This window comes from Scyliorhinus torazame, chromosome 11, assembly GCF_047496885.1.
Source record: "Scyliorhinus torazame isolate Kashiwa2021f chromosome 11, sScyTor2.1, whole genome shotgun sequence".
NCBI lineage: Eukaryota > Metazoa > Chordata > Chondrichthyes > Carcharhiniformes > Scyliorhinidae > Scyliorhinus > Scyliorhinus torazame.
In genome coordinates, this window is record NC_092717.1 from 159,050,225 (window position 1) to 159,077,364 (window position 27,140).

The following is a 27,140-nucleotide window of genomic DNA, read 5'->3' on the forward strand; positions in this document are numbered from 1 at the left end:
CAAGAGAAGTCTGGGCTAGCCATTCGCAAAAGTTCTCTGGCAAACCACGAAGGTGAGTTTCCAATATCACTAATTGGTTTCGACTGGTACTATTCAGCATGTTGATTTGAAATTCTAGGAAGAATTTTCAAAAATACTTTGTTCTCCTTCAGCAATATGGATAATTGCTTCCAATTAAGGATATACCCGTACCATCCTCTTTAAATATCGGATGTAGTTTTATTGGATTGGATTTGTTTTATTGTCACGTGTACCGAGGTACAATGAAAAGTATTGTTCTGTGTACAGTCCAGACTGATCATTCCATACATGTGAAAAAATCATAAATATACAATGTAAATACATAGACACAGGCATTGGGTGAAGTTTTGTCTTCCTACTAGTCATCCTTCTGGTTCTTCTAAAGAAAGTTGTCCATTCAGTGTAATTTCTGTGTTATTTTCCATTAATTTTGTAGTTATGGGCTCCTTGTCCTCTGGGCTGTGATTATTCAAACTAATTTTGTCAGCCTTTACTAACTGGAGTGCAAGGAAGTTTTCACCCATAGTTAATTCAGTTTTTACTTGGTGATAGGAGGTTTCAAATCTCCTGTAACAACTTTTTCCCAAGAGCTTCAAGAAATATTTATAGGCACAAATAAATGTGTTTTAATATTGGATGTTTTATTCTGCCAATCAAGTATAAGACTGTAAATAAATGGCGCTACAGTTTCAGAGGATCATAGGTTGCTCTCTTCTTTGAGAGGGAGCTGGTTGGTGACGAGGGGAAAAGCTGAGAAGGCGGAACCTTCATGAATAATCTCAGCTGGTATGGGAAATGAACCTGTGCTGTTGACGTCACTCTGCTTCATGAACCAGCTGTCCAGTATGTTGTGTTCTTTGTTTTAATTCTTTCAGGATGGTGAAAGTTGTAGTGCTAACAAAGAACAGCAAGCTGTGTTTAATAAACAAAGCTAATTTATTACACTACACTTAATTAGATTTGAACATATTACTAAGGAATTAGTTAAGTAAAGATTACACTACATATCCACTCTATTAACTATACTATTAGTTCAACTATCTCACATCTACTGTCTTTCTCTCTTCCACTCTCTCCATCTACCTCCCAGAAGTCAAGGAGGCATGTGATATTTATATGGTTGCTTTATAGCACCATCTTGTGACTAGAGTAGTAGCATTACATTAACCATTTATGTACTTTATAATAGCCACATATTGTGACACAGCCAACTGAGCTAACCTATCCCCCCCCCCCCATCAGAATGTATGGGATCTAGTACAGATCTCGTCTGATGGTGTTTCAATTCATATCTGTACAACCATTTTGTAAATATTTATAAAACTTGTGCATTGTGTAGCTAACGGAGTTTTGTTGATTGATCGTTTTATATTTCTTTTGCTTCAGTCACTGTAATAGAAATAACCACCTAGTACAAAATCTAAGCAATTCTGCTTACAGATTACCAATGTTGACCCTGCTGTCTTTGCCTTATATTGGTGAAAAACATTGTTAAATCTCATTCAGTTCAAACCTATTGTTCATTCAGGCTATGCATATAACAGCCTTTGTGTTCCTTTATTAAGGATTTGTACTTTTTCTGTGTGAAGCAACAGTCCGTTTATCAAGCATATTGATATATTTGTATAATTTCTTTCTAGTTAAAACACAGAAGAAAACAAAGGAAGAGGATGCAATTTTGAAGCATTTAAAAGCCTGGGCATTGTAGAATTGCCCACAAGAATGAAGGATGATAATCCTAAGGGACATGAAGATGATTTTGTATTCCTACGTTTAGTAAATAGTCCTACAAAATATTGATGTACTATGGTTCTGAGATATCGGAGGTTCTATTCTGCAGTTGTGGCAAAGTCTGATATTCACTTGGAATGCTTCTTCAGAATTAGTCTTGACAAATCATCCATTTTCCATGTATTATCATACACTAAATCTCTGTGCTGTTCGAAGTAGACTAAATTTGGAAAATATCAACATTCTAATACCATAACAGATGTCAAAAAGTGAAATGATTCTAGGTCTGGAATATCCCACCAGTAGATAGTTATATAATTTAATTAGATTCTGATATGGTTTCTTAACAGGGTAGATGCTGAGGGACTGTTTCCTCCGGCTGGGGAGTCTAGAACTGGGAGGCATAGTCTCAGGATAAAGGAACAATAAGACTCCAAACAAATCAAAGGATATGGAGATTGGTTGAGAAATTTAGTTGAGTCATTTACAGCATTTAGCCCATGCTAGCTCCCAGTAGAGCAATCCAGTCAGTCGCAATACTTCCAGAAGACCTGCAAGTTTATTTCCTTCAAGTGGCCATCCAGTTTTAATTTGAAATCATTCATCACTTTAGCTTCTACCACCTTTGTGGGCAGCAAGTTCCAAATCAATGCCACTCACCACATATAAAAGTTCTCTCTCGCGTCATACTGTGTTGCTTTATTACTTGAGGCTCAATGGTAGCGCATAGTAAAAAGAAGCATCCAAGAAATCAATCCTCAAGTTAACTGGGTTTCAGCAGTAATGGTGGGAATTAAGTCAAGAGTTATAGATTTAGATAATGTTTGACAAGCGAAAGGTGCACATAAATGCAACAAATGAGACAAAATAGGAAAAATCGGTCTCAGTACTCTGATATACTCAGAACATTATGGTTGCACAGCTCTAATTTAGGCCTGGGCAGCCAGTTTGTAAACCGGAAGACAAAAAGGATGACTTCAGTTTGTTAACAAAGTGACACATCCCAAGATTGTGCTGACAGGAAGCTGGATAATGCAGAAACAGCCTTGGGCTTTATAATATCCATGGACAGATGGAGATTACCAATAGAGGGTTCAAAGCTGACTTCATGCTTGTGAATAATGTCACTGAGCAGCTGCATGTAAATTAAAAATTGGAGGGGACCTAGGGTGAAGATCTTGAGCACACGAGCTGAAGTGAAAACAATGCTGCTCAAAGGAGTGGTGAGAATGTTAGTTGGCAGAATAGAAATCATAGAAGTTATAGTGCAGAAGGAGGCCATTCGGCCCATTGAGTCTGCACCAGCCCTTTGGAAAGGGCACCCTACCTAAGCCCATACCTCCACCCTATCCCCGTAAACCAGTAACCCCACCCAACCTGTTTTGACACTAAGGGTCAATTTAGCATGACCAATCCACCTAATCTGCACATTTTTGGACTGTGGGAGGAAACCCTTGCAGACACGGAGAACGTGCAGACTCCACACAGACAGTGACCCAAGCCGGGAATCGAACCTAGGACCCTGGAGCTGTGAAGCAACTGCTAACCACTGTGCTACCGTGCCGCACATGTTAGTTAGCACCATCAAAATTAAATTTCAAGCTACTTTGGTGAGGTACAGAAATCATAGAATCCCTTTACTACAGGAGGACATTCGGCCCATTGAGTCTGCACCAATCCTTCGAAAGGTCTCTAATGTCCTTCAGGGAAGGAAATCTGCTGTCCTTACCTGGTCTGGCCTACCCGTGATTCCAGACCCACTGCAATGTTGTTGACTCTCAAATGCCCTCTGAAATGGAGGTCATTTGGGGCAATAAATGCTGGCCCCAGCATCCTTAGCCAGTGATGCCCACATCCTGTAATTGAATTTTTAAAAAGAGCACCCTGCGTAGGGCCACACCTCTGCCCTAACCCAGTGTAACTCCACCTAACCTTTGGACACGCAAGGGGCAATTTAGCATAGCCAGTCCACCTAAACTTCAGATCTTTTGGGGGAAACTCATGCAGACACGGAGAATATGCAAACTCCACACAGTCACCCAATAAACCGTACAACTTTAAATGATACTCAAAACCTCAGTACTTACAAATGAATAGGAGTCAGCTTCGTGGTAGTCTTTTGTTTCTGAATAAGATGGTCTTGGGTTCAAGTCCGCTTTAGAGATGAACACATATTCCAAGCTGGCACTTTAGTGCACGACTGAGGGAGTCCTGTACTGCCAAGAAGTTTCATCTTTTCGGTGAAAAGCTAAACTGAACCCTCATCTTCCTTCTCAGATGAAAATGAAAGATCTCATGGAATAACTACTTACAGTGGACAACATTTACCCTTCTGCCACCTTCACTAAAGTAGATTATCTGGTCATTTAGCAAATTGCTATGGGACTGTATTTATGCAACTGTTGCTGGCTTTCCCCACAGTTGGTTACAATGAACAAGGCTCAATAATACAGCAATAAATTTAGGTTGAAAATCAGCTATTACATCGAATATATGGCATAGAAACAAGCCATTTGGCCCGTCCAGTCCATGCCAGTTTTTATTCTTCACTCGAGCTTCTTTCCATGTTTTCCTTGTCTAAATCCATCAGTGTAACCGTCTTTTCCCTTCATCATCATATGCTTGTCTGGTTTTCCTTTCAGTGTATCTATATTATTCGCTTCAACAGCTCAGTGCAGTGATGATTCTATTGAATGGCAGAGCAGGCTTGAGGGTACAAATGGTCATCTGCTCATATTTCTTATGCCTTTATATTCCCTTTGAAACCTTTGCAATAGTGAACAATTTTGTTGAATCGACTTTGCCATTTCCTGTTATAAGTTTGAAAATTTGAGTTAAATTGATGGAATTACCCAAAAGTTCATGACTCCAAGCTCAATGACTGGGGATAGCACCAGATGTGAGAACTCATTCAAAACAATCTTTAGTAAACACGTGTTTCAAATGATCACACCCTAAGGTTTGAAACTTTCTATCGCTGTCACATTTAGTAGACCCCAAAAATGTTAGGCTGAGGAGCGATTTGATAGGTGTTCAAAATCGCGAGGGATCTAGTCAAAGTAGATAGAGTAACTTTGCACTGATGATCAGTTTAGAACCAGAATATGCTGATGTAAGGTGATTGGTAAAGGAACAAAGATGACATGAGATTTTTAGTAGTGAGTGGCTAGGATCGTGAATGTACTGCCGAAGTGAGAGGTGGACACATTCAATTATTGCTTCCAAAAAGGGAAATGGATAAACACCTGAAGATTAAGAAAAATGCAGGGTTATGAGGAAAGAGCAGGGAATTAGGACGAGCTGAATTACTGCTACTTCAGACTCTGAATTTGACTGAACAAATTGCCTACTTTTGTGCTGCAATCATTCTGATTGAAGCCTGTACACAAGAACTCCAATAGAAAACGTTCATATAACTAATAGCGAAAGTCCTGAGAAGTATGTTGAAGTTTTTAAGTTTCTGTGTAAGAAACAAAATGGAAAAGTTGCCCAAAGCTGCTGTTATACAACTCGTAGGGCACACAGTTGCTTGTTCTGCCACCTGAGGAACGAAGTATCAGCAAAGAGAAGGAAAGTAAGCATGCCCTGTAAAATGAAATGGGATAAAGCATATTACAAATTGCTTATTAGAATGAAAATGCAAATAAATATTTAATAAATGATTATCCACTTGCAGTAGTAACAGAAAAACGATTCATGAATAACTTCTAAACAGTACAAAACCAATAGAAGTAGCACAGCAGTCTCATGCACGATATAAAAATGAGTGTTTTCTGTTAGATCCTTGGTGTATCTAACCTCCAGCTGAATCTTTGCACCCTCCTCCCGGTTTCTCTGATTTAGCTTTTTGTGTATTCCCCTCACCATTGACAGCTCTGGTATCAACCGTGGAGGCCCGATGCTCTGGAATTCCTTCCCTTAACTCCAATGTCTCTCGTAATTTCTTTCCATCTCTTTGACCAAGCTTTTGGTCATCCTTCCCAATTTATATCTATCTTGTTTCGGTATTTTTGCCAGATTATATCTGTGTGGATTGAGATGTGTTTCCTGTGTTAAAGGAGTTGTATAAATGCAAGCAAATGTTGATTTGAACATATTGCAGCACAATACTTGGTTGTGTCATTCAACTAAAATGGGGCAGAGACATGGTCAGAACATTGCAAAAGCAAAAATATATAAAACAGGTGAAATCGTGTCAAAAATCAAACCATATCTTTTAATGTAATAAAACTGTGTGACTACCCATTTCCTGCCAATCTTTTTCCATTTCAAATTCATAAATCCATATTTATAATATAAACTGCCTCTACTATAATAGAAAAACAGATTGAGTTTCTACAAAAGATGTCTGCTCATCCACTAACTTGAACAATCCACAGAAATCCTGGATATTTTCTGAGGTTTCCACAGCCAAGTGGGAGAACCCATGTGGAACATGGAGATATTACCCAGTAATTATACATAAAATGCAAGAATGGCACACAGGAGAAACTGAAAATTCCCACAGTATAAACAATATAGCTTTCTAAATTCACTATGTTTTGTGAACCGTCGCACTCAAACTGGCCAAGATCAGGAACTTGTGGAAATTAGATTAAAATCTAGGCTAGTACACTACAGAAACTGAATGATTTTTCATTGAAACTTTTTTTAAAGCACATATCTTGACATATCAGAAAAATTAAATGAAGTTTTTCCTTGCACTTCTCTTCTCTGCAATATTTTGAATGACTATACTTTGTTTGATATGATAGTTGACTAATTACTTGATTTAACTGCATATAGTAGTTTGTCTTTGGTCTAATTATGGTGTAATTTAAAATGGGAAAAAATCAAATTCACATAGGTCTAAAATAATTTTGCTTTCATTGGAAAATCTACTTAAGCACAATTTTTTGTTACGGTTGAAATGTGTACAATTAAGTCTTATAAAGTCTTATTAAAAATCAATTGTTACCTGACAACATGTATCTGACACTAAGTAACCAAAAATATTAGCCTTTAATAGAAACTGTATTATGTATTTTATATATATTATTGATTTGCTTGTATAGCTGTTCATTGATGAAAAATGCAACCATCCACGAAACCACCCAGTAAGAAGGTGCTGATACACCAGTACATTTTGTAAATAAAAGTACTTAGTTTCCATGTAATCAAATGCCTTGGAGTTGAATGTTATTTCGATGAGCATAAGGATAACCTAAAAATTGAATAATGCCTAGGATTTTCTGCTAGGTTTCTGGAAGTTGAGCAGTTTTGCTGTTTAACTTGATCATAGTGATCACAGCAGAGACTGTATGCACACATGCACATTTCAGCAGAGCTCATGAGTAGCAATTCGAAACGGGAATCCTGGCTAATTTTCTATTTCCTAAACCAGGGCATTCAAGGCATCCAACAGACTTAGATCAGCTAAGAGCTGGGACAAAATCTGGGATTTTTGTAGTCTGTAATTAAGGAACTCACTATACACCTACTGTGACCTCCAAGATCTTTGTTGTTATCTACCATTTTCTATTGTGTTATTGGAGGGGGTACTTGTGTAAGTATATTGCATGGCCCAAAACTTAAACTGCAAACTTTTTATGTATATTTTGTGTGTAATGCAATTAATAAGATTCTGATCATTTACTATATTCCCCAACACAAATTAATATTTAATTTTGAATGTCATGTTATGAAGGTTTGGGCAGCACGATAGCACTGTGGCTTCACAGCACCAGGGTCCCAGATTCGATTCCCCGCTTTTTCTGGTAAAATGTTCTAAACTTCGCTGCTGTAACTTCTACATTGTTATCACTGATATTTTAATTTTTATTTACAATTATCTTCAAGAATTGCTTTGCATCTTAAAATTCTGTGCCATGTTTTAGACTTACTGTCTTACCATTATCAAACTGACAATATTAATCACGTGGCATGGCGGCAGTGGTTAGCACTGCTGCTTCACAGCACCAGACACTATTTCTATTCCGGCCTTGGGTGACAGTGTGGAGTTTGAATGTTCTACCTGTGTCTGCATGGGTTTGCTCCCACTCCAAAGATAGGTGGATTGGCTGTGATAAATTGCCCCTTGTGTCCAAAACGTTAGTGGGGTTGCGGGGAAAGGGTGGAGGCATGGGCTTATAGAACATATAACATAACAGCGCAGTACAGACCTTTCGGCCCTCGATGTTGCGCCGACCTGTGAAACCACTCTAAAGCCCATCTACACTATTCCCTTATCATCCATGTGTCTATCCAATGACATTTGAATTAGGGTGTTCTTTCCAAGGGCCAGTGCAGACTCAAGGGCCGAATGGCCTCTTTCTGCACTGTAAATGGTATGATTCTATAAGGCCTCGGGGGGGATTTGAACAGAAGAATATGTTTTTAAATTGTGATGGTGAACCAGGAATCAATGGAGATCAAGCACAATGGTGATAACTGATCTATAATATATGCAGTGGATTTCTTGAGTTAAAAATCTTGTAGAAAGAGAGGTTGGCAAGAGAATAGTCAAGTCTGGAAGTAAGAAAAGCATAGATGAGCATTTCAACTGTAGATGGGCAGAGGTAGAAACTGATTGTATGGGATAAGAGATGCAGGTCGGGGTCAAGTAGGATTCCAAGGCCGCAAACATTTTGGTTTAGTTTGAGACAGTGGATAGGGTGGAATTGGTGACGAGTAAAATGAATTTGTGATGGGAGCTGTTGACAATGGGCTTTAATTGAAATATTGCTCATTCAGGACTTGATTATTTAGTCTGGACAACACAGACTGGATGGGACAGGTGATGGAGACGTTGAACTGGATATTGTTCACCTGTAATTGGAACTTGTCTTCAGCTGTCACTGAAGAGTAGCATACACGAGAAATCAGAGGGAATCGAGGATAGATCCTTGATCCCCTACAGAGGTATTGGTACAGTACAGGGGTGGAAAAAGGTGCCATTGCTATGCCTGGACGTGTGATAGTAGAATCAGATAAGGGTTGTTTTCAGCTGGATAGTTGTTAAGTGTTGGTATTGGAAGGATGATATGGTCAACTATGTCAAAGACTGCAGATTAATTGGAAGTAGAATAGTGCTGCAGAGTTTAGGATCCTATACTTTAGGAATTGAAGTTCCTGTGAAAATCCCCTAATGGCCACATTCCAGCACCTGTTCGGGTACGTTGAGGGAGAATTCAGAATGTCCAAATCGTCTTTCGGGACTTGTGGGAAGCAACCCACACTGACTCTGCCCAGACAGTGCCCCAAGCTGGGAATCGAACTTGGGACCCTGGCACTGTGAAGCAACAGTACTAACCACTGTGCGAACCTCACGTCTCCAGTCCCTGTGCTGGCCAGGAACTGGCATATGCACAGTCTAGCTATTTTTTTGTTCCGGCCGAGCACCTCTGCCATAAAAATGTTCAAAAGCTGATGCCGTTTTTGAATTCTTTTTGAGGAAGGGAATTCAAAAGACATTATTCCCATCAGTATTAAATCAGTAACCCCTAATTCTAGATTCTCCCGCAACAGCAAACATCCTTTCCACATTCATCCCGTAGTGGATACAAGCCTAGCCTGTCCAATCGTTCGTCATACGATAACCTGTCCATTCTTGGTATTAGTTTGGTAAACCTTTTCTAAACTTCTAATGTATTTACATCCTTCCATAAATTGAGACCAATACTGTACGCAGTATTCCAGATGTGATCTCACTTGTACAACATCTACTTTTGTGTTCCATCTCTCGTCATAAATAATAACATTCTATTACCTTTCCAGACAACATACTCTACCTGCATACTAGCCTTTTGTGATTCATGTGCTGCATCCCTCAATCTCCAAGCTCTGCAATTTGTTCACTCTAGATAACAAGCTTTTTGTTCTTCCTGCCAAAATGGACAATTTCACATTTGCCCATGTTATACTCTATTTTCCAGATGTTTGCCCACTCGTACTTTCAAGTCCTCTTCACAACTTACCTTCCTGTCTTTGTATCAGTAAATTTAGCAACCATACCTTCTGTCCCTTCATCCAAATCATTTACATAAACTAGAAAGCTATTCAAGAAAGCCTGCCTTCTCCATCTTGCCCCTCGCCTGAGGTGTGGAGATCCTTTGGTTAATCACCACCAGTCAGCTCTCCTCCTCAAAGTGGAAAGCAGCCCATGGTCATCTGGGACTATGGCGACTTTACCTTAAAAAGGACCCAGCACTGATCCCTGTGGCACACCAGTAGTTACATCCCAAGCAGAAAAAGACCCCTTTATGGCTAACCTTTTTCCTTTTAACAAGCCAATCTTCATGCCATGCCAATATGTTACCCCCTACACCATGAGGAAATCCAAGTGCAATATATTCACCAGTTCCCCTTTATCCACAACACAGGACTCCTTTTAATCATGATTTTCCCATCACAAAACCATGTTAACTCTGGTTGCTTTGAATTAGTGCCCTGTGTGGCAACTTGCCCACAAAAAGGTAGTCAAATATGGTGAAAGTCAATCTTAAAAAATAAAAGGGCGGCATGTGGCGCAGTAAATAGCACTGGGACTGTGGCGCGGATCCTGGCCCTGGGTCACTGTCCGTGTGGAGTTTACACAGTCTTCCCACGTCTGCGTGGGTTTTGCCCCCACAACCCAAAGATGTGCAGATTAGGTGGATTGGCCACACTAAATTGCCCCTTAATTGGGGAAAAAAATAATTGGGTACTCGAAATTTAAAAAAAAAAAATAAAAGTAACAAAAGTATGGACTCAAATGTAAGTAACTCGCAAAATATTGGAATTAACAACAGAATTAAAACTAATGGCAGTTAAATATAAATATACACAGGTCACAGCACTTATTGATGACATCAGCAATAGATTTCAGTATGATGTATAATCATAGAATTGCGACAGTACAGAAAGAGGCCGCCTGCCCCTATACATAGACCCTATAACCTCGCCCTAAGGGGCAATTTAATTCAGCATGTCCAATCCACCTGCACATCTTTGGACTGGAATTCCACGCAGACATGGGGAGGAAGAGCAAGCTCCAGAAAAGTGGGAATCGAATTCTGGTTCCTGGTACTGTGAGGCAACAGTGCTAACCACTGTGCTGCCCCGTAATACCCATATAATGCCCTACAACACCACCATCTTGATTTCCTGTCCATCGACCTTCACTGTCGCATAAATAGGCTCTCCATGCCCCCACTTAAAGCACGCAATAAAAGTTCTCCTCTGCCTGGTCTGAGCTTTCCAAGCGATGTGCCGTTGACTGAAGCTTTCTTCCATTTGAAGTTCCCTGCTTACCAGCTTGCTCTCAACACCCCAGCACATCTTCACTAAATACTCCTTGTTGCACTGGTGACAATGGCCATAAACTTACAATGATTCGCATAGTGTGACCCTCCACACCTAAAACCCACCCAACACAGTCTTCATCTTTTTACTTGCATAATCATAACATTCCACACCCTACTCTAACATCTTTAATAATAGCTTCCAACATTTTCCATGCAACAGATGTTAAGCTAACTGCTCTAGTTTTTTTGCTCACCATCTCTTTCTCCCCCCCCCCCCCCCCCCCTTTTTGAATAAAGTTGTTGTTTTACTATTTTCCAATCTGATGGCACCTTCCCCAAACTCGGGAAATTTTGAAACCAACTCCGGAATTATCTCACCAGTCACTTTTAATACCTGATGAAGTCCATCAGGATCTGGGGATTTTACAGCCCACAACTCCGGTCAGTGCCACTTCCCTGGTGATGGTAATTTTCCAGTGTCATCCTTTTAGTTCCTGACTTAGTTAGTTATTTCTGGGATTTTACTTGTCTGCTCTGTAGTGAAGACCAATACAAGATATATGTTTGTTTGATCTACCGTCTCGGAATTCCATTATTAATGCCCCAGACTTTCTAAAGACTTCAAGACTTACTTTTATTTAAATATCTATAGAAACATGTTACTATCCACATTTATATTACTAATTAGCTTTCTCTTGTACTTATTTTTCCCTTATTAATCTGTCATTCTTTTCGGTTGTATATTCTGTCCAATCTTCAGACCTGCCACCATCTTTGTCCAATGTATGCTCTTTACATTTGGTGCCCTCTTTAATTTTGCTGGTTAACCACTGATGGTGGGTCCTCCCCTTGATATCTTTCTTTCTCGTTGGAATGTACCTATTCTATGTATTCTGAAATATCCCTTTAAATGTCTGCCAGTGTCTCTACTGATCCATCTTTTAACCTCATTTCCCAATTCATTTTAGCTTGCTGGCTTTCATTCCCACATAATTTATGTAAGTTTAAAATGTTCGTCTTGAACCCACTCTTTCTCTCAAACAGAATTTACATTGGCTTTGGTCCATCGAGTATGCACCCACCCACTGAAAGAGCACTCTACCTAGGTCCACTCTCCCACCCTATTCCCATAACCCCACCTAATATGCACATCTTATGATCTTTGTTACCCAGGGGTGCCTTCAGGTCTAGCATACTTTGCACTCTGGTTGGTGGCAGGATGTTTCCAAGAAACTATTCCAAAAACATTGAGCCTCATAGGTAGCCTTATCTAGGCTACCTATGCCCATCTGATTTTTTCAGATGTATTCAGATGCAGAGCCTTCAGGTTTAGTCCTTTTATTTTTGTAACTTCTAGCTTTGACTGTTTAGATTTGTGCTCTCTACCCGGTCATGTTCTGTTCATCATTTCCCATATTAATACCTTTCTCTCTTGCCTTGACTTTGGTTCATCACATCTTCACAAATTTGCTACTATTTATTTTAAAGCCCTCTCTACTTCCCTAGTTATGTGGCTCACTGGAACATCAGTACAGCCCACATTTACCCAGTACTGGTGCCAGTGCCCTACAAACCAGTACCCACTTCCCACTGTCCAACTTTTAAGTCAAGCATTCATTTCTCTAATTTTATTTGCCCTGTAACAATTGACACATGGCTCAGTTAATAACAGATCACCTTTGAGGTTCTGCTTTTTAATTTAGCGACTAACTCCTCGCACTATTATGCAAACTCTCGCCTAGATCTATCCATGGCCATTGGTACCTACGTGTAACTATGACAACTGGATATCTCCTTCCCACCACAAGTTCTTTTCCAGCCCTGAGAAGTAGTCCGGAACCCTGGCACCGGGCAAGCAACACAGCTGGCTGGACACTCACTCTCCTGCAGAGAACAGTGTCAATACTGTCCCCTACTACCACTACATTCCTTTATGTCTCTCTCTCTCCCCACCCCCCCTCCCCTTGAATGGCTTCCTGCACCACAGGTGCCATGGTTAGTTTGATCATCCACTCTGCAGCTGATGGATGATTGGTACATCATGTCCATTTTATGCCCATCAAAGTAATTTCTAGAGCTGTAATTACTGAGCTAGCGCTGAAAATGAGATCTGCAAATCTGTTACTCGAGGCTCTGAAACCCAACAAAGTCACAGGTCTGCAAAACTTTCCAAATGCAGAGGTGCAAAATATGAACGCTTTTGCTGTAGAAACGCAGACTGAAGGTCAAGTTTTTTCAGAGTTAACTTACCAACATCTCTGGGCGGTACAGTGACACAGAGGTTAGCACTGCTGCCTCGCGGCACCAAGGACCCGGGTTCGATCCCGGCCCCGGGTCACTGTGGAATTTTTGCATTCACCCAGTGTCTGCACCCCAAAGATGTGCAGGGTAGGTGAACTGGCCACACTAAATTGCCCCTTAATTGCAAAGAAAAAGAATTGGGTATTCTAAATTATTTAAAACTTATCAACATCTCCATACATTAGGGATTCGCTTCTTAGCTTTAAAAATAACTTTGGTGATTTTATTTGCTTTGAGTAAGACATAGTCCCAGATGCCATTTAGCCAAGTTATTAGAAAGGTCATAATAGTAGAAGAGTGGATTTAGGTTAAATGACCATTTAAAAAAAGTAATGGGTTGGAGTCCTGTCACTTGATGATCTTATTTAAAAGAAAATACACAAATTATACAAATTAAATCACTATTTTTTTGCAGAAAATGTCAAGATCACAGTACTGAATGTTAAATGGGAAAAAAAAACTTTATTTAAAAAAAACATAATTTTTCCATAAATGCAACCATGCAAATTAAAACTTTTCAGAAAGTTGTATTTGTTTCTATGCAAATGCGGTGTGGTGGGGTAGCCACATGGTAATATGCTGCAATTTAAGTCATGCATAAACTCTCCATAAATTTGGCACATCACACAAATAATGCATATTTACACATGACAAAACAGTTATGCAAGGCTTCCAGTGGAAAATTAAAGCATCTGATCTGTTAAATATCATCTTTAGGAGCTATAGATTTCAATCAGAATTACTGGCATAAATAAAAAGATCCCTAATATGAAATCAGGCATTTCTGTTAAAATTCTATACCATCCAAACTTCATTACCTGCCACAGACTCTCAGTAACGGATATGGATGAAGTAAAAACTGCCATGTTACATCTTCTGCAAATCTAGAAAAACAAGGCACTTGGAGCAATCAAGATATGCAACTTTGATGAACCAACGTCACAAATTGATTGTAATAAGACAAGGTATCTCAAAAATTAAAACATCTTTTGCCAATGAAACTTGACAAAATTCAAATGTGTGGTCTACACCACAGTTTAGTGAACAATATCTTTTTTCTAGTCACAAGTGGTAGTAAACTGTAAATTACTGTGCCATACACCACAGGTCAGCAAAAACCCTATTGAGATTATCACTTTATTGACAAAATTAACAGGTACATTTTTGCTTCTGGTCTAAACAAAAGTCTGTTTAACAGACAAATTTTGGGAACAAAACTAAATGAGATTAAATGCTACCTTTTGTGGCCATTAGATAAAACATAATTTATGCAGTTTAAACAAGGCTCAATCACTTCCTGCGATGCATTGATGCCCGTCCAAACCATTAGTTTTGTTTTGGAGAAACTTAATGACATTCAAAAGTTTAATTGTTCTACGTAATGTTATGTTTAGTTTAGTTAACGGCAGGAAACAAAATTGGCTTTCATGTCACTAGGAAAATATAACTTGATTAGTGAAATGGCCATATCATACTTGCATTTTAGCCAAACTATCCCTGTATATTCTTCGGAATGGAAATTGAATGCAGCTTACAGAAAAAAAATACAAATAAAATTGAATGGTTCTACCATAGGATCAATAGCCCAATTTGTCTGCAAGGAAATAGTTTGGACCTACAGTTAAGAGCACATTTGCAAAATTCAGAGCCTAATAAAGTCGAATTAATAAAATCTACTTTGTTGCATCAGGCAAAAATATATTTAAATATTTATTTATAGAAAGAGCAGTTTCCTTGGCTACGTCAAGAATGATGAATCCTAAAAACATGCACGAATTGTAGAAACCATATTGATTCATAGCTTTGAGCTGTATTCCAGCTACAGCTATTGCAATATATTATCAAGAATAATTATCAGCGTTAACAAATGCTATCAGTCTTCTTCTGCAGCTTGGGCTTCTTCCACAGGTGAAGATGTTTCAGTTACAGGGCTATTCCAGGAGGCTCCAGCTTGTTCTTTATCAGACTCCATACCAGAGCTAATAAAAAATGTTAAATATAAAATTAAACATCCTGCCTTTATATTTTAAACATTTAAATAAAATTGAGGTCAACAGCAATCCAATTAAGCAAGAGAATTTTAAAAATCTATAGCGGATTGGAGCACTGGTGGTGGTGTACATAAAGGATTCGAGTGCTGAGGCTCACTCGTGTTGTAATGTAGAGAAATAGGTCTGAAAACCAGCCCCCCCCCCCCCCCCCCCCCCCCCCCCCCCCCCGCGTGTAACATTTTCCTTACCAAGTGTCTTTATGGGCCATGATTAATATTGCTAAACATTAAATATTTAAATCTCAGTCCAGACTGAAATTTTGTGCATTAGAAACTGCATCAAAGATAGTAACACAGATCAGCAAGGCATAAAAGAATAAAAGGTATTAATTGTAAAATAAAAATTGGAAATGAATTAGAATTATTACAAATTTTAATACAGTTTCCTAAAGCAGAAAAACTTATGTCAGAAACCAAAACAAAAACATAGACAATCTGGTATTGAGAAGCATCAACAGTGTTAATTCCATTTGAGTTTAAAGGAGTGACATGTCAGAAGCCAAGATTCTTGATTTAAAACAGACTAACATTTGGGCACTAAGGAAGGGATTATCTGATCACTAGCATAATCTGTTCAAATAGATTACAGGGCCCATACCAATAAAAAGGCAAATAATAACAATCTTTATTAGTGTCACAAGTAGTTTACATTAATACTGCAATGAAGTTAGTTAAAGTCCCCTAGTCGCCACACTCCAGCACCTGTTCGGGTACACGGAGGGAGAATTCAATATCCAAATCACCTAACAGCACATCTTTCGGGACTTGTGGTAGAAAACCGAAACACCCGGAGGAAACCCACACATCACAGGCGAGGAGAACGTGCAGATTCAGCACCGTCAGTGACCCAAGCTGGGAATCGAACCCGGGTCCCTGGCACTGTGAAACAACAGTGCTAACCACTGTGCTACTTCTGTCATGATGTGTCTACAAAGGTTTCTGGGATTCGTTTTAAACAGAGGGGGATTGCATATAAAGGGAAGATTGAAGGGAGAAGGCAGAAATGGGTAAAGAAATTGGAGATGTGGTTATAATCTTTTTTTAAATTAAGCATTTTCCCCCATGATTTAGTTTAAATGGCTTCAGGTTTACCTGTTATCTTCTATTACAGCTTGGTCAGCTTCTACTGCAGAAGATTCAACTTCTCCACTACATTCACTCTCTTGTCCAGAAGGTCTACGTGTTTTCTCTTGTTCCAAGGATATTTCTCTACAAAACAGTAAAGAATGCAAAGCCACATTTTAATACAAAAATTATACAACACACCAGCTTTACAGCATGCATATATTCATACTGCATTTATGACTTTTACAGTCTTTTTTTTCCTTTTTAAAATAAATTTAGAGTACCCAATTAAATTTTTCCAATTAAGGGACAATTTAGCATGGTAAATCCACCTAGACTGCACGTCTTTGGGTTGTAGGGGCGAAACCCACACAAACATGGGGAGAAGGTGCAAACTCCACACGGACAGTGACCCAGAGCCGGGATTGAACCTGGGACCTCGGCGCAGTGAGGCAGCAGGGCTAAACTATTACAGTCTTAACGTCAAGAAAAGGAGAAAAAAATACCCAGGTCTGAAATGTCTTGCAAGAATTGGCAATCTTCAAACTCACAGCAGAAACTGAAAATGTTCTTTAAATTGCTGTCAAAGAGGTTTGTCCTGCTGTACCAATACTACACGAGGACAGGTTCAGTTATGGGAACATTTATGGTTGAACAACCTAACTGACATTCAATGGCCTGATCAGGAAAGCTGCAGATAGGGAACCAGAAAAGCATATCAAGTCGGCAGAAACAGCACATTTGAGTTTGAATTAAGTTCACACAATATCAGGAAAACAATTAGACTGTAAACTGGGGTATAATGCTCTTTATACACAGGGCAGTATAGTTTATATTTCACAAGTGAAGAGTTACGTAATCTCGCATTTCAGTACACAATCTACTATTGCGATGTCCAAGACACTGCTGATACTTTTACAACAACCCACATTTACAACAATCCAGAATTACCTTGTGTCTGACAACCACCTCTCCTTAGCTTTAGTATTATCTATTTTGCAGTATTAGTTTGTAATTAAAAGTATTCCAGGTGTCAGCTGTACCAAAACTATTTTTGAAAGTTGTGCAAGTTTGTGTACTTTTTCAGCCAAGAGGCCATGTGAATAACTCTCCAAAATCAGCACTAAGTCCCTTTGAAATAGTTGCTGGAAGAAACCAAGTACTGCAATTCTACTATATTTTCCTTCTAATATTGCTGGATAGAGCTCAGTCCATTGACTAATTAGATCTCGTCTCAAAAATCAAGTTCTCAGCGCAACTGTCACACCGCACAATTATCCAAGTATCCCAAAGGAAGGAGGCAATTAAATAATGTAACTCCTTGAAATGGATGAATTGTTAAAACTGTCACCGATTAGGCAACATGATACTTAGGGCATTGATCTTAGCAAATCAAAAGAAAATCCACAAATAAATTGCATCACCAAATACCTGATTTTATTTTCTAAAACCTCCATATGACGATGTTTTTCTTCTAGCAATTTTTTCAAAGCCTCAATTTCCTTTTGCTTTTCAGAAAGTTCCTTTTGCAGTCTGTAGTTAGTTTCTTCCAATGTTTCACAGAAAGCCTGGTTGGAAAACCATAACAAATATAATGCACTGGATCTTTCATTGAGCCAAATTGTTCAATATGATACGACTATGAGACTATGCCTTAAATAATCATAACTATGGTGTAAATGTATTGCAACTTTCAAAAGCACAATAAGACATAATTCGCAGATTAAAAAACAGAACATGTTGGAAAAATACATCTGGTCAGATCAACCAGTTTCCAAAGAGGAATACACCCATATTAGTAATCCCTCTTTTCCAGACACTAACAAGCCTTGGTTCCATCATCTCGAATAGTTTTACCTTTACTGCGTTGATAAATCATTAAAGAAATAAAATTGATCCCCAATGAGTAATTGTTATCTAAATCTGTCAACTACTTTAAAGGAGCACAGCCTTACTTTGTACCTAAGGAAACCATGTGTTGAATATCAATGTTATGACATTAAAGTTAGCTGTACACATCATCTCTTACTCCCTGCTTCGTTAAGTGCCCATTTTATTTTGAGTTCAGTAATAACTTGATAGCAACATTTCAGCCTCAGAGCAGCATTACCTTGCAAGGGGAGAACTATAATTTGTGTAGAATATTTATATTCACAGGTTAAGGAAAGGGGGTGGGTTCATGCAGGGCTTGGTCTGGGTCTTTAAAATACTCGTCAGAAGTGCTTTTTTTCCTCCTAACTCTTCAGAGTAACTATGAGGATTAAACGGTCAGAACCATCTGAAATTACCTCAAGGAAATATGAGTAAACCACATATCCTGTCCCCATTCACAAAGCCTGCATCTGGTTGGAGATGAAGCATTAAACCTAATCACTTGGACAATGAGGAATTCCCAGATATAATTTAATCAAGCTACAATCAGAATAAACCATTCTTCAATGCCAGGAGCATCCGGAATAAGGTGGGTGAACTTGCGGCATGGGTTGGTACCTGGGACTTCGATGTTGTGGCCATTTCGGAGACATGGATAGAGCAGGGAAAGGAATGGTTGTTGCAGGTGCCAGGGTTTAGATATTTCAGGGAAGGTGGTAAAAGAGGGGGAGGGGTAGCATTGTTAGTCAAGGACAGTATTATGGTGGCAGAAAGGACGTTTGATGAGGACTCGTCAATTGAGGTAGTATGGGCTGAAGTTAGAAACAGGAAAGGAGAGGTCACCCTGTTAGGGGTTTTCTATAGGCCTCCAAAAAGTTCCAGAGATGTAGAGGAAAGGATTGCAAAGATGATTCTGGATAGGAGCGAAAGCAGCAACAGGGTAGTTGTTATGGGGGACTTTAACTTTCCAAATATTGACTGGAAACGCTATAGTTAGAGTACTTTAGATGGGTCCGTTTTTGTCCAATGTGTGCAGGAGGGTTTCCTGACACAGTATGTAGATAGACCGAGAGGCGAGGCCATATTGGATTTGGTACTGGGTAATGAACCAGGACAGGTGTTAGATTTGGAGGTAGGTGAGCACTTTGGTGATAGTGACCACAATTCGATTAAGTTTACTTTAGTGATGGAAAGGGATAGGTATAAGTTATATCTGGGGGTAAGGCAATTATGATGCGATAAGGCAAGACTTAGGATGCATCGGATGGAGAGGAAAACTGCAGGGGATGGGCACAATGGAAATGTGGAGCTTGTTCAAGGGACAGCTACTGCGTGTCCTTGATAAGTATGTGCCTGTCAGGCAGGGAGGAAGTGGTCGAGCAAGGGAACCGTGGTTTACTAAGGCAGTCAAAACACTTGTCAAGGGGAAGAAGGAGGCTTATGTAAAGAGGAGTAAAGAGTTCAGTAAGGGCGCTTGATAGTTACAAGTTAGCTAGGAAGAACCTAAAGAGAGAGCTAAGAAGAGCCAGGAGGGGACATGAGAAGTCTTTGGCAGGCAGGATCAAGGATAACCCTAAAGCTTTCTATAGATATGTCAGGAATAAAAGAATGACTAGGGTAAGAGTAGGGCCAGTCAAGGACAGTAGTGGGAAGTTGTGCTTGGAGTCCAAGGAGATAGGAGAGGTGCTAAATGAATATTTTTCGTCAGTATTCACACAGGAAAAAGACAATGTTGTCGAGGAGAATACGGAGATTCAGGCTACTAGACTAGAAGGGCATGAGGTTCATAAGGAGGAGGTGATAACAATTCTGGAAAGGGTGAAAATAGATAAGTCCCCTGGGCCGGATGGGAGTTATCCTAGGATTCTTTGGGAAGCTAGGGAGGAGATTGCTGAGCCTTTGGCCTTGATCTTTAAGTCATCTTTGTCAACAGGAATAGTGCCAGAAGACTGGAGGAGAGCAAATGTTGTCCCTTTGTTCAAGAAGGGGAGTAGAGACAACCCCGGTAACTATAGACCAGTGAGCCTTACTTCTGTTGTGGGCAAAATCTTGGAAAGGTTTATAAGAGATAGGGTGTATAATCATCTGGAAAGGAATAATTTGATTAGACATAGTCAACACGGTTTCGTGAAGGGTAGGTTGTGCCTCACAAACCTTATTGAGTTCTTTAAGAAGGTGACCAAACAGGTGGATGAGGGTAAAGCAGTTGATGTGGTGTATATGGATTTCAGTAAAGCGTTTGATAGGGTTCCCCACGGTAGGCTACTGCAGAAAATACGGAAGCATGGGATTCAGGGAGATTTAGCAGTTTGGATCAGAAATTGGCTAGCTGGAAGAAGACAAAGGGTGGTGGTTGATGGGAAATGTTCAGACTGGAGTCCAGTTACTAGTGGTGTACCACAAGGATCGGTTTTGGGGCCACTGCGGTTTGTCATTTTTATAAATGACCTGGAGGAGGGCGTAGAAGGATGGGTGAGTAAATTTGCAGATGACGCTAAAGTCGGTGGAGCTGTGGACAGTGCGGAAGGATGTTACAAGTTACAGAGGGACATAGATAAGCTGCAGTGCTGGGCTGAGAGGTGGCAAATGGAGTTTAACGCAGAAAAGTGTGAGGTGATTCATTTTGGAAGGAATAACAGGAAGACAGAGTACTGGGCTAATGGTAAGATTCTTGGCAGTGTGGATGAGCAGAGAGATCTCGGTGTCCATGTACATAGATCCCTGAAAGTTGCCACTCAGGTTGAGAGGGTTGTTAAGAAGGCGTACGGTGTGTTAGATTTTATTGGTAGAGGGATTGAGTTTCGGAGCCATGAGGTCTGGTACAGCTGTACAAAACTCTGGTGTGGCCGCATTTAGAGTATTGCGTGCAATTCTGGTCACCGCATTATAGGAAGGATGTGGAAGCATTGGAAAGGGTGCAGAGGAGATTTACCAGAATGTTGCCTGATATGGAGGGAAGATCTTATGAGGAAAGGCGGAGGGACTTGATGCTGTTTTTGTTAGAGAGAAGAAGGTTAAGAGGTGACTTAATTGAGGCATACAAGATGATCAGAGGATTGGATAGGGTGGACAGGGAGAGCCTTTTTCCTCGGATGGTGATGTCTAGCTCAAGGGGACATAGCTTTAAATTGAGGGGAGATAGATATAAGACAGACGTCAGAGGTAGGTTCTTTACTCAGAGAGTAGTAAGGGTGTGGAATGCCCTGCCTGCAACAGTAGTGGACTCGCCAACACTAAGGGTATTCAAATGGTCATTAGATAGACATATGGACGATAAGGGAATAGTGTAAATGGGCTTTAGAGTGGTTTCACAGGTCGGCGCAACATCGAGGACTGAAGGGCATGTACTGTGCTGTAATGTTCTATGTTCTCTATGTTTCAATTACTGGTCAGTTAGAGAGGGACAGTCATGTGACAAGTCAATCCCTGTGTGTCCTGTTCTGAAGGAAAATGACCCAAGTGGGGTCATTCCATCTCTCTCCTTCTCTTCAACCCAACTTACAAGCATTCAGACCCTGTTTCGCAAATGTATGACCCAGATGCCACGGAGACCTAAAAGGAACTCCATCTCTCATACAGTCACCAGAAGAACAAATTGTTCATCCATATCTTTAAATCACCTCAATGAGGGAAAGCAACAGGGCTACTGAATTGACCCTGAAGTCAACCATGAAACCAATTGTCAAAGAACTGGGTTGCAATGACTGGTGACCACGGACTTAGAACAATAAAGATTTATGGTCATCTCTGAACAGTTCTTGCATAGTGTCTGCTTGTGCTCCAGGAAGAATCCCGGTGCCAGAGCTCCCAACAAATGACCCCTTTTGTACCCACATCATCCCAGCATTCATATGACCACCTGGTTTACATCTTCCCTGTTTAAGTTGGGACAACCAGTAGTACTCAGGTTAGGTGTAACTGCATAGAACAGTCACTAGATGAAAACTATTTAAAACATACAAAGTTGAACAGGCTAATAACACTTAACATTGTGCAAAACATTAATGGGGAAGGGGGCGCAGCACGGTAGCACAGTGGTTAGCATTGCTGCCTCACGACGCCAAGGTCCCAGGTTCGATCCCGGCTCTGGGTCACTGTCCGTGTGGAGTTTGCATGTTCTCCCCGTGTTCGCATGTGTTTCACCCCCACAACCCAAAGATGTGCAGGGTAGGTGGATTGCCCACTCTAAATTGCCGCTTAATTGGAAAAAATGAAATCGGTACTCTAAATTTATTTTTAAAAAACACTAATTGGGCTACATCAGCCAGTTCATAGCCCTGTATCTGGTTGCATCCAGCCCTGGGTGTCCTTGTTGTGAGTGGCTCGGTATAGTACCTCTGCAGAAAGGTAGGGATGATGAATTGCTGGCCAAGCAGTATAAATCTATCTTGTATGGTATTTAAATGCCTGGTCAGACCTCAACAATGGCTAGGATACTGAACCAGACACGTAATGTTTTAAATTTAAGTCTGTGCAGAAAAGATAGATTCGTCCTGGAGTGATAATAAAATAAATTGGGATGTAATTTTATAAACAGAACTTTTTGAAACAAAAGATATTTAAACTTTCAAACTTCACAGTTCTAACACCAACAGAATATGTAGTTCCTTAACTTTAACACACAACGTCCCACTAAACAACACTTGGCATTACATCCAGGCAAAGGCTGCACTTTAATTTATGAAGCAATCTTTCTTCTGTTCGGGCATCACTTTCAGAATCCTTTTTCCAAAGCTTTCTCTTTCTGTGGCAGCAGTTTCCATGAGCTGTTCCATGATTGCTTAAATTTTAAGCGAACAGGCTTCATGACCTGACTGGCTGATCGCCACAGCCTTCTGCTTCCAGGTTTCCTGACCTGTCTCCTCGGCTGCCCACCTGCTACTGCCTTGGTTCTCAAAATGATTTCTTGCTCTAAGCTCTGCCCAGCCCCGAACAAAGCTCTCCTTTCCCCTCCCCGGTTTACACAAAAGGCCAGAGCTACGCCATTCATATGCAACTACCTTCCATTGATAGACCATTAGGTCATCAGATTCTGTTAATTGGATAATGGCTGTTCTTGCAGGAATGTCCCAAAAGACAATGGGTCTTTGGTAAATCACATTGTGCATTATCCGCATTATCCAACGAGTTTGAGTCTGAATGGGAGCGTGTGACTCAGCCTGGTATGGGCATTTCCCTTTTGAGTTCAGGCTAACAGGATTTTCCTTCAATCTGTTTAAACCTTCAACAAAAACAGAAAATACTAGACAATCTCAGTAGGTCTGGCAGCAACTTTGGAGAGAAAAGGAGCGAACGTTGAGTCTGGATGACTTTTGTCAAAGCTCCCAAAGTCATCCAGACTCAAAACGTTAGCTTCCTTTTCTCTCTACAGATGCAGTCAGACCTGCTGAGATTGTCCAGTGTTTTCTGCTTTGTTTCAGATTCCAGCATCTGTAGTAATTTGTTTTTAATCTTAGTGTTTAATTGTCTGCTTCCTTTTTCCCATTCGGAACCCAAATTTCTAGTATCTCCCCAACATGATAACGGTTAGTTAATCTCTCATGGAAAAGAATGTGCGAGTTTGTGAGGAAGTTCCCTTGAAGACTCGGGCTAGCCTTTCATGAAATGAAATTAAATGAAAATCGCTTATTGTCACAAATAGGCTTCAAACGAAGTTACTGTGAAAGCCCCTAGTTGCCACATTCCGGCGCCTGTTCGGGGAGGCTGGTACGGGAATTGAACCGCGCTGCTGGCCTGCTTTAAAAATCAGCTATTTAGCCCTGTGCTAAACCAGCCCCCAGAAGAAGGCCACCTGGCCCATCACACCTATACTGGCTCTTTGAATGAGCAACCTAATTTCATGATGACATCGTGAAGTTGCCAGCATGCGAGATCCATCAGTAAGAGTTCTGGGATTCGACAAGCAGAAAGCACCTCTACAGTCATGAAGTCGAGGCCCTCCTCATGATTTGCCTCGTCAGTGGTGGGTAGGAAGGCTCTGGAAAAGGCATCAGCCAGGCAGAACTCCTTATTATGGTTGTACATGACAGAGGTTGTAGCATTGCAGCTTGAGTACCATGCACTGCAACCATGCAGATGCAGTGTGAAGAGACTTAAGAATAGTTGAGTAGCTGATGATCATTTACTGTACATAAAACCATGGAATTTTTGACAAGTGAAAACAAGGGCAAGGAGTTCCTTCTCAATCTGGGCAAAGTGCCAAGTGAGGGCTCTTGATGCAAAGGCCATTCTGGATGTAGATTGTGCCAAGTCCGTGCTGGGAGGCATCTGCGGATAGTACAGGGCTTGAATGTGAAGTACTGTAGCATCGGAGGGGCCAAGTGCCTGCTTAAATTTGCGTTCCTTCAAACAGCATTTGACATTTTGATGGAGGAGGTAACGAAGGGTTCCAGTGACCTCACTGTAGCAAGGAATGACTTTGCCATACCAAGGAAAGGCTGAAAAGCGTGCTTGGCCTCAGGAATGGACATCTGTCGTTTAGCCATTGTCTTGTCTTGATCTGGTTTCACACCGTCAATTGTGAGTAAGTAACCTACATAGGGGAGAACCTGGTTGACTCCGAATCTGTATCAAGCAGCTTGAGTTTAAACTGTATGGTCCTAATTCTGTTGAGGACTAAACAAAGACACGCATTGTGTTCTTGCATTGTTCAATCCCAGACCAAGTGTCATCGATTATGAGCTTGCAGGTTGCCTTGCAAAGAGTTTCTCCATGCACCATTTGAAAACCTTACTGCCAGTGGAGATCCAATATCATCATAGATTATCATAGAATTTAGTGCAGAAGGAGGCCATTCAGCCCATCGAGTCTGCACCGGCTCTTGGAAAGAGCACCCTACCCAAGGTCCACACCTCCACCCTATCCCAGTAACCCCACCCTACACTAAGGGCAATTTTGGACAGGATCCAATATGGCATGCGTAGAAACCAGAGACATGAATATAGTGAGTTGAGGATTCTTCATCCAATGGAATTTGCCAGAACCTGCATTTTGCATCCAAGATGCTGAAAGACTCAGCATTGGGCTGGTCAGCTGTAACCTGTTCAACCGTCTTTATAACGTAATGAGGTCCGAGCAGCGCCTTGTTTAGGTGGACAGGGTTGATACAAATTCTGACCGTGCCATCTTTCTTTACGGCAGCCATCATTGCTGAAAGCTACTCTTGTGGCCTCATCTCTGGAGGTATGATAGCCAGTATTGTCATCCGGTCCAGTTCATCAACTACCTTTTGCTTAATAGCTAGGAGTACGCTTCTCAGAGCAAAGGCGACAAGTGGTACAGAGTCATCTAGCCTTGTATGTGCTTCACAGATAGCTTCAGGATGACGTCGCCGTTGAACTGGTCTTTATATTCTATCACTTGTGGGGCCTAGTGCTGCAGAGTGCCTTCATCGGGACCAAAGTGGATTAGCTCCAGTATGATGCTTCTCCTGAAGACCCAACAACGGCTTTACGTTTTGGTCAACGATATGAAACTGGAAGCTGCCCTATGTGCAATGGAGTGGCAACACCTTTTGTGCGGGTAATTTGACTGTCATACGTCACAAGATCCGTTAGTGTTAGGATCTGGTGCAGTGTATGGGGTCTATTTCTCCCAGAAATTGTCTGGGCAGTACGTTGCACTTTGCTCCAATGTTGATCTTTACTTTTAGTTTTGCACTGCTGCAGCCAATATTTAAGGTGGTGAAAATCGCACCCTTCTACATTATGGTGCCAACATTTTCACAGCAGAGGCTCAGTGGCTAGCTTGCTCTGATTGAACTCAAATCTGTTTACCTTGTTCATGTTCTGAACTCTGGAGAAATGGCCAGCTGCAATGTAGCTGTGGCATAGACAGGTTGCTGTAGTTTAGATCTGCAGCATTTCACAAAATGGTTCCATTTGCCACATGCCAAACATGGCAATTCCGTTGTGCAAGTGATGGCACCAGTTGGTACAGGGCAAGCCTTGTACTATGAAAACGTTTGTTTCCCACTATTACAAACACCGTCAGATCCCAACAGTGTCTACAATACTGGACCAGAACTGCACGTTTTTTAATTTTTAAGACTGTGCGGAAAGATCGATTCGCTCCAGGAGTGATTGCATAAGAAATAGGGCTTGGTTATTTTTTTATGAACAAAAAACTTTATTAAAACAAAAGAAAAACAATATTTAAACATCAAACATAACAAGAACCGCTTAAGTGCATCTCTTAACCCCAACATAACAGCACGTAAAATGGACATATAACTCAACCCCACTTACACAGTCAGGTAAAAATGATACTTGCATTTACAGAAAATATTCTTGCTGTTCATGACGTCTCCCGGTGATTTTCCAAATCCTTCTGCCCCGATCTGTGATCCAGGATTATTTTTCTCTCCAAGCTATGCACAACCCCTAAACAATGGGGTGTCCAGACTTGAACTCATCACGCTATCTGGGCTTTTGATTGCCCACTCCCATTTACACAAAAGAATAGGACCATTCTATGAATGTGCAACTAACCTCCAATTTATAAACAAAGGAGGCCATCAGACTCTAATTGGCTAATGGCTGATCAGATCAGACTGCTCCGGAGGACAATGGATCTTGAGTGAATCACTCCGGCTGAACAACAGTATCCTGTTTATTCCCATGAACGAGTTTAAGTGTGAATGGAACAATCTAGGGTAGGTGTGGGTGTATACCTCTGACTCAGTGCCAGCAGTTTTACCCTCCATCTGCTAATCCCCAAATAGCCCACTACACTTTTGATCCAATTTCCTAACATCTCCCCATCGTAACACCATCGCCTTACTCTTATAGAACATACAGTGCAGAAGGAGGCCATTCGACCCATCGAGTCTGCACCGA

At 40.7% G+C, this 27,140-nt stretch overlaps 2 protein-coding genes across 6 annotated transcripts in view; one reads left to right on the top strand and one right to left on the bottom strand.

The window, feature by feature from the left end:
• Positions 1–6,913, top strand: part of LOC140385608 (charged multivesicular body protein 4b-like) — a 33,028-nt gene extending 26,115 nt beyond the window's left edge. The window contains exon 5 of the mRNA XM_072467928.1: positions 1,662–6,913. Within this exon, the coding sequence (XP_072324029.1) occupies positions 1,662–1,729 (68 nt within the window). The 3' untranslated portion in view covers positions 1,730–6,913. The remainder of the gene's footprint in view (positions 1–1,661) is intronic.
• Positions 6,914–13,752: 6,839 nt separating this feature from the next.
• snx16 (sorting nexin 16) overlaps positions 13,753–27,140 on the bottom strand; it is a 50,117-nt gene continuing 36,729 nt past the window's right edge. For all 5 annotated transcript variants that reach the window (XM_072467929.1, XM_072467932.1, XM_072467933.1 and 2 more), the window contains 3 exons: positions 17,863–17,999; positions 16,459–16,575; positions 13,753–15,295 (listed from right to left, as the gene is read on the bottom strand). In XM_072467929.1, the coding sequence (XP_072324030.1) occupies positions 15,190–15,295; positions 16,459–16,575; positions 17,863–17,999 (360 nt within the window). In that variant the 3' untranslated portion in view covers positions 13,753–15,189. The remainder of the gene's footprint in view (positions 15,296–16,458; positions 16,576–17,862; positions 18,000–27,140) is intronic.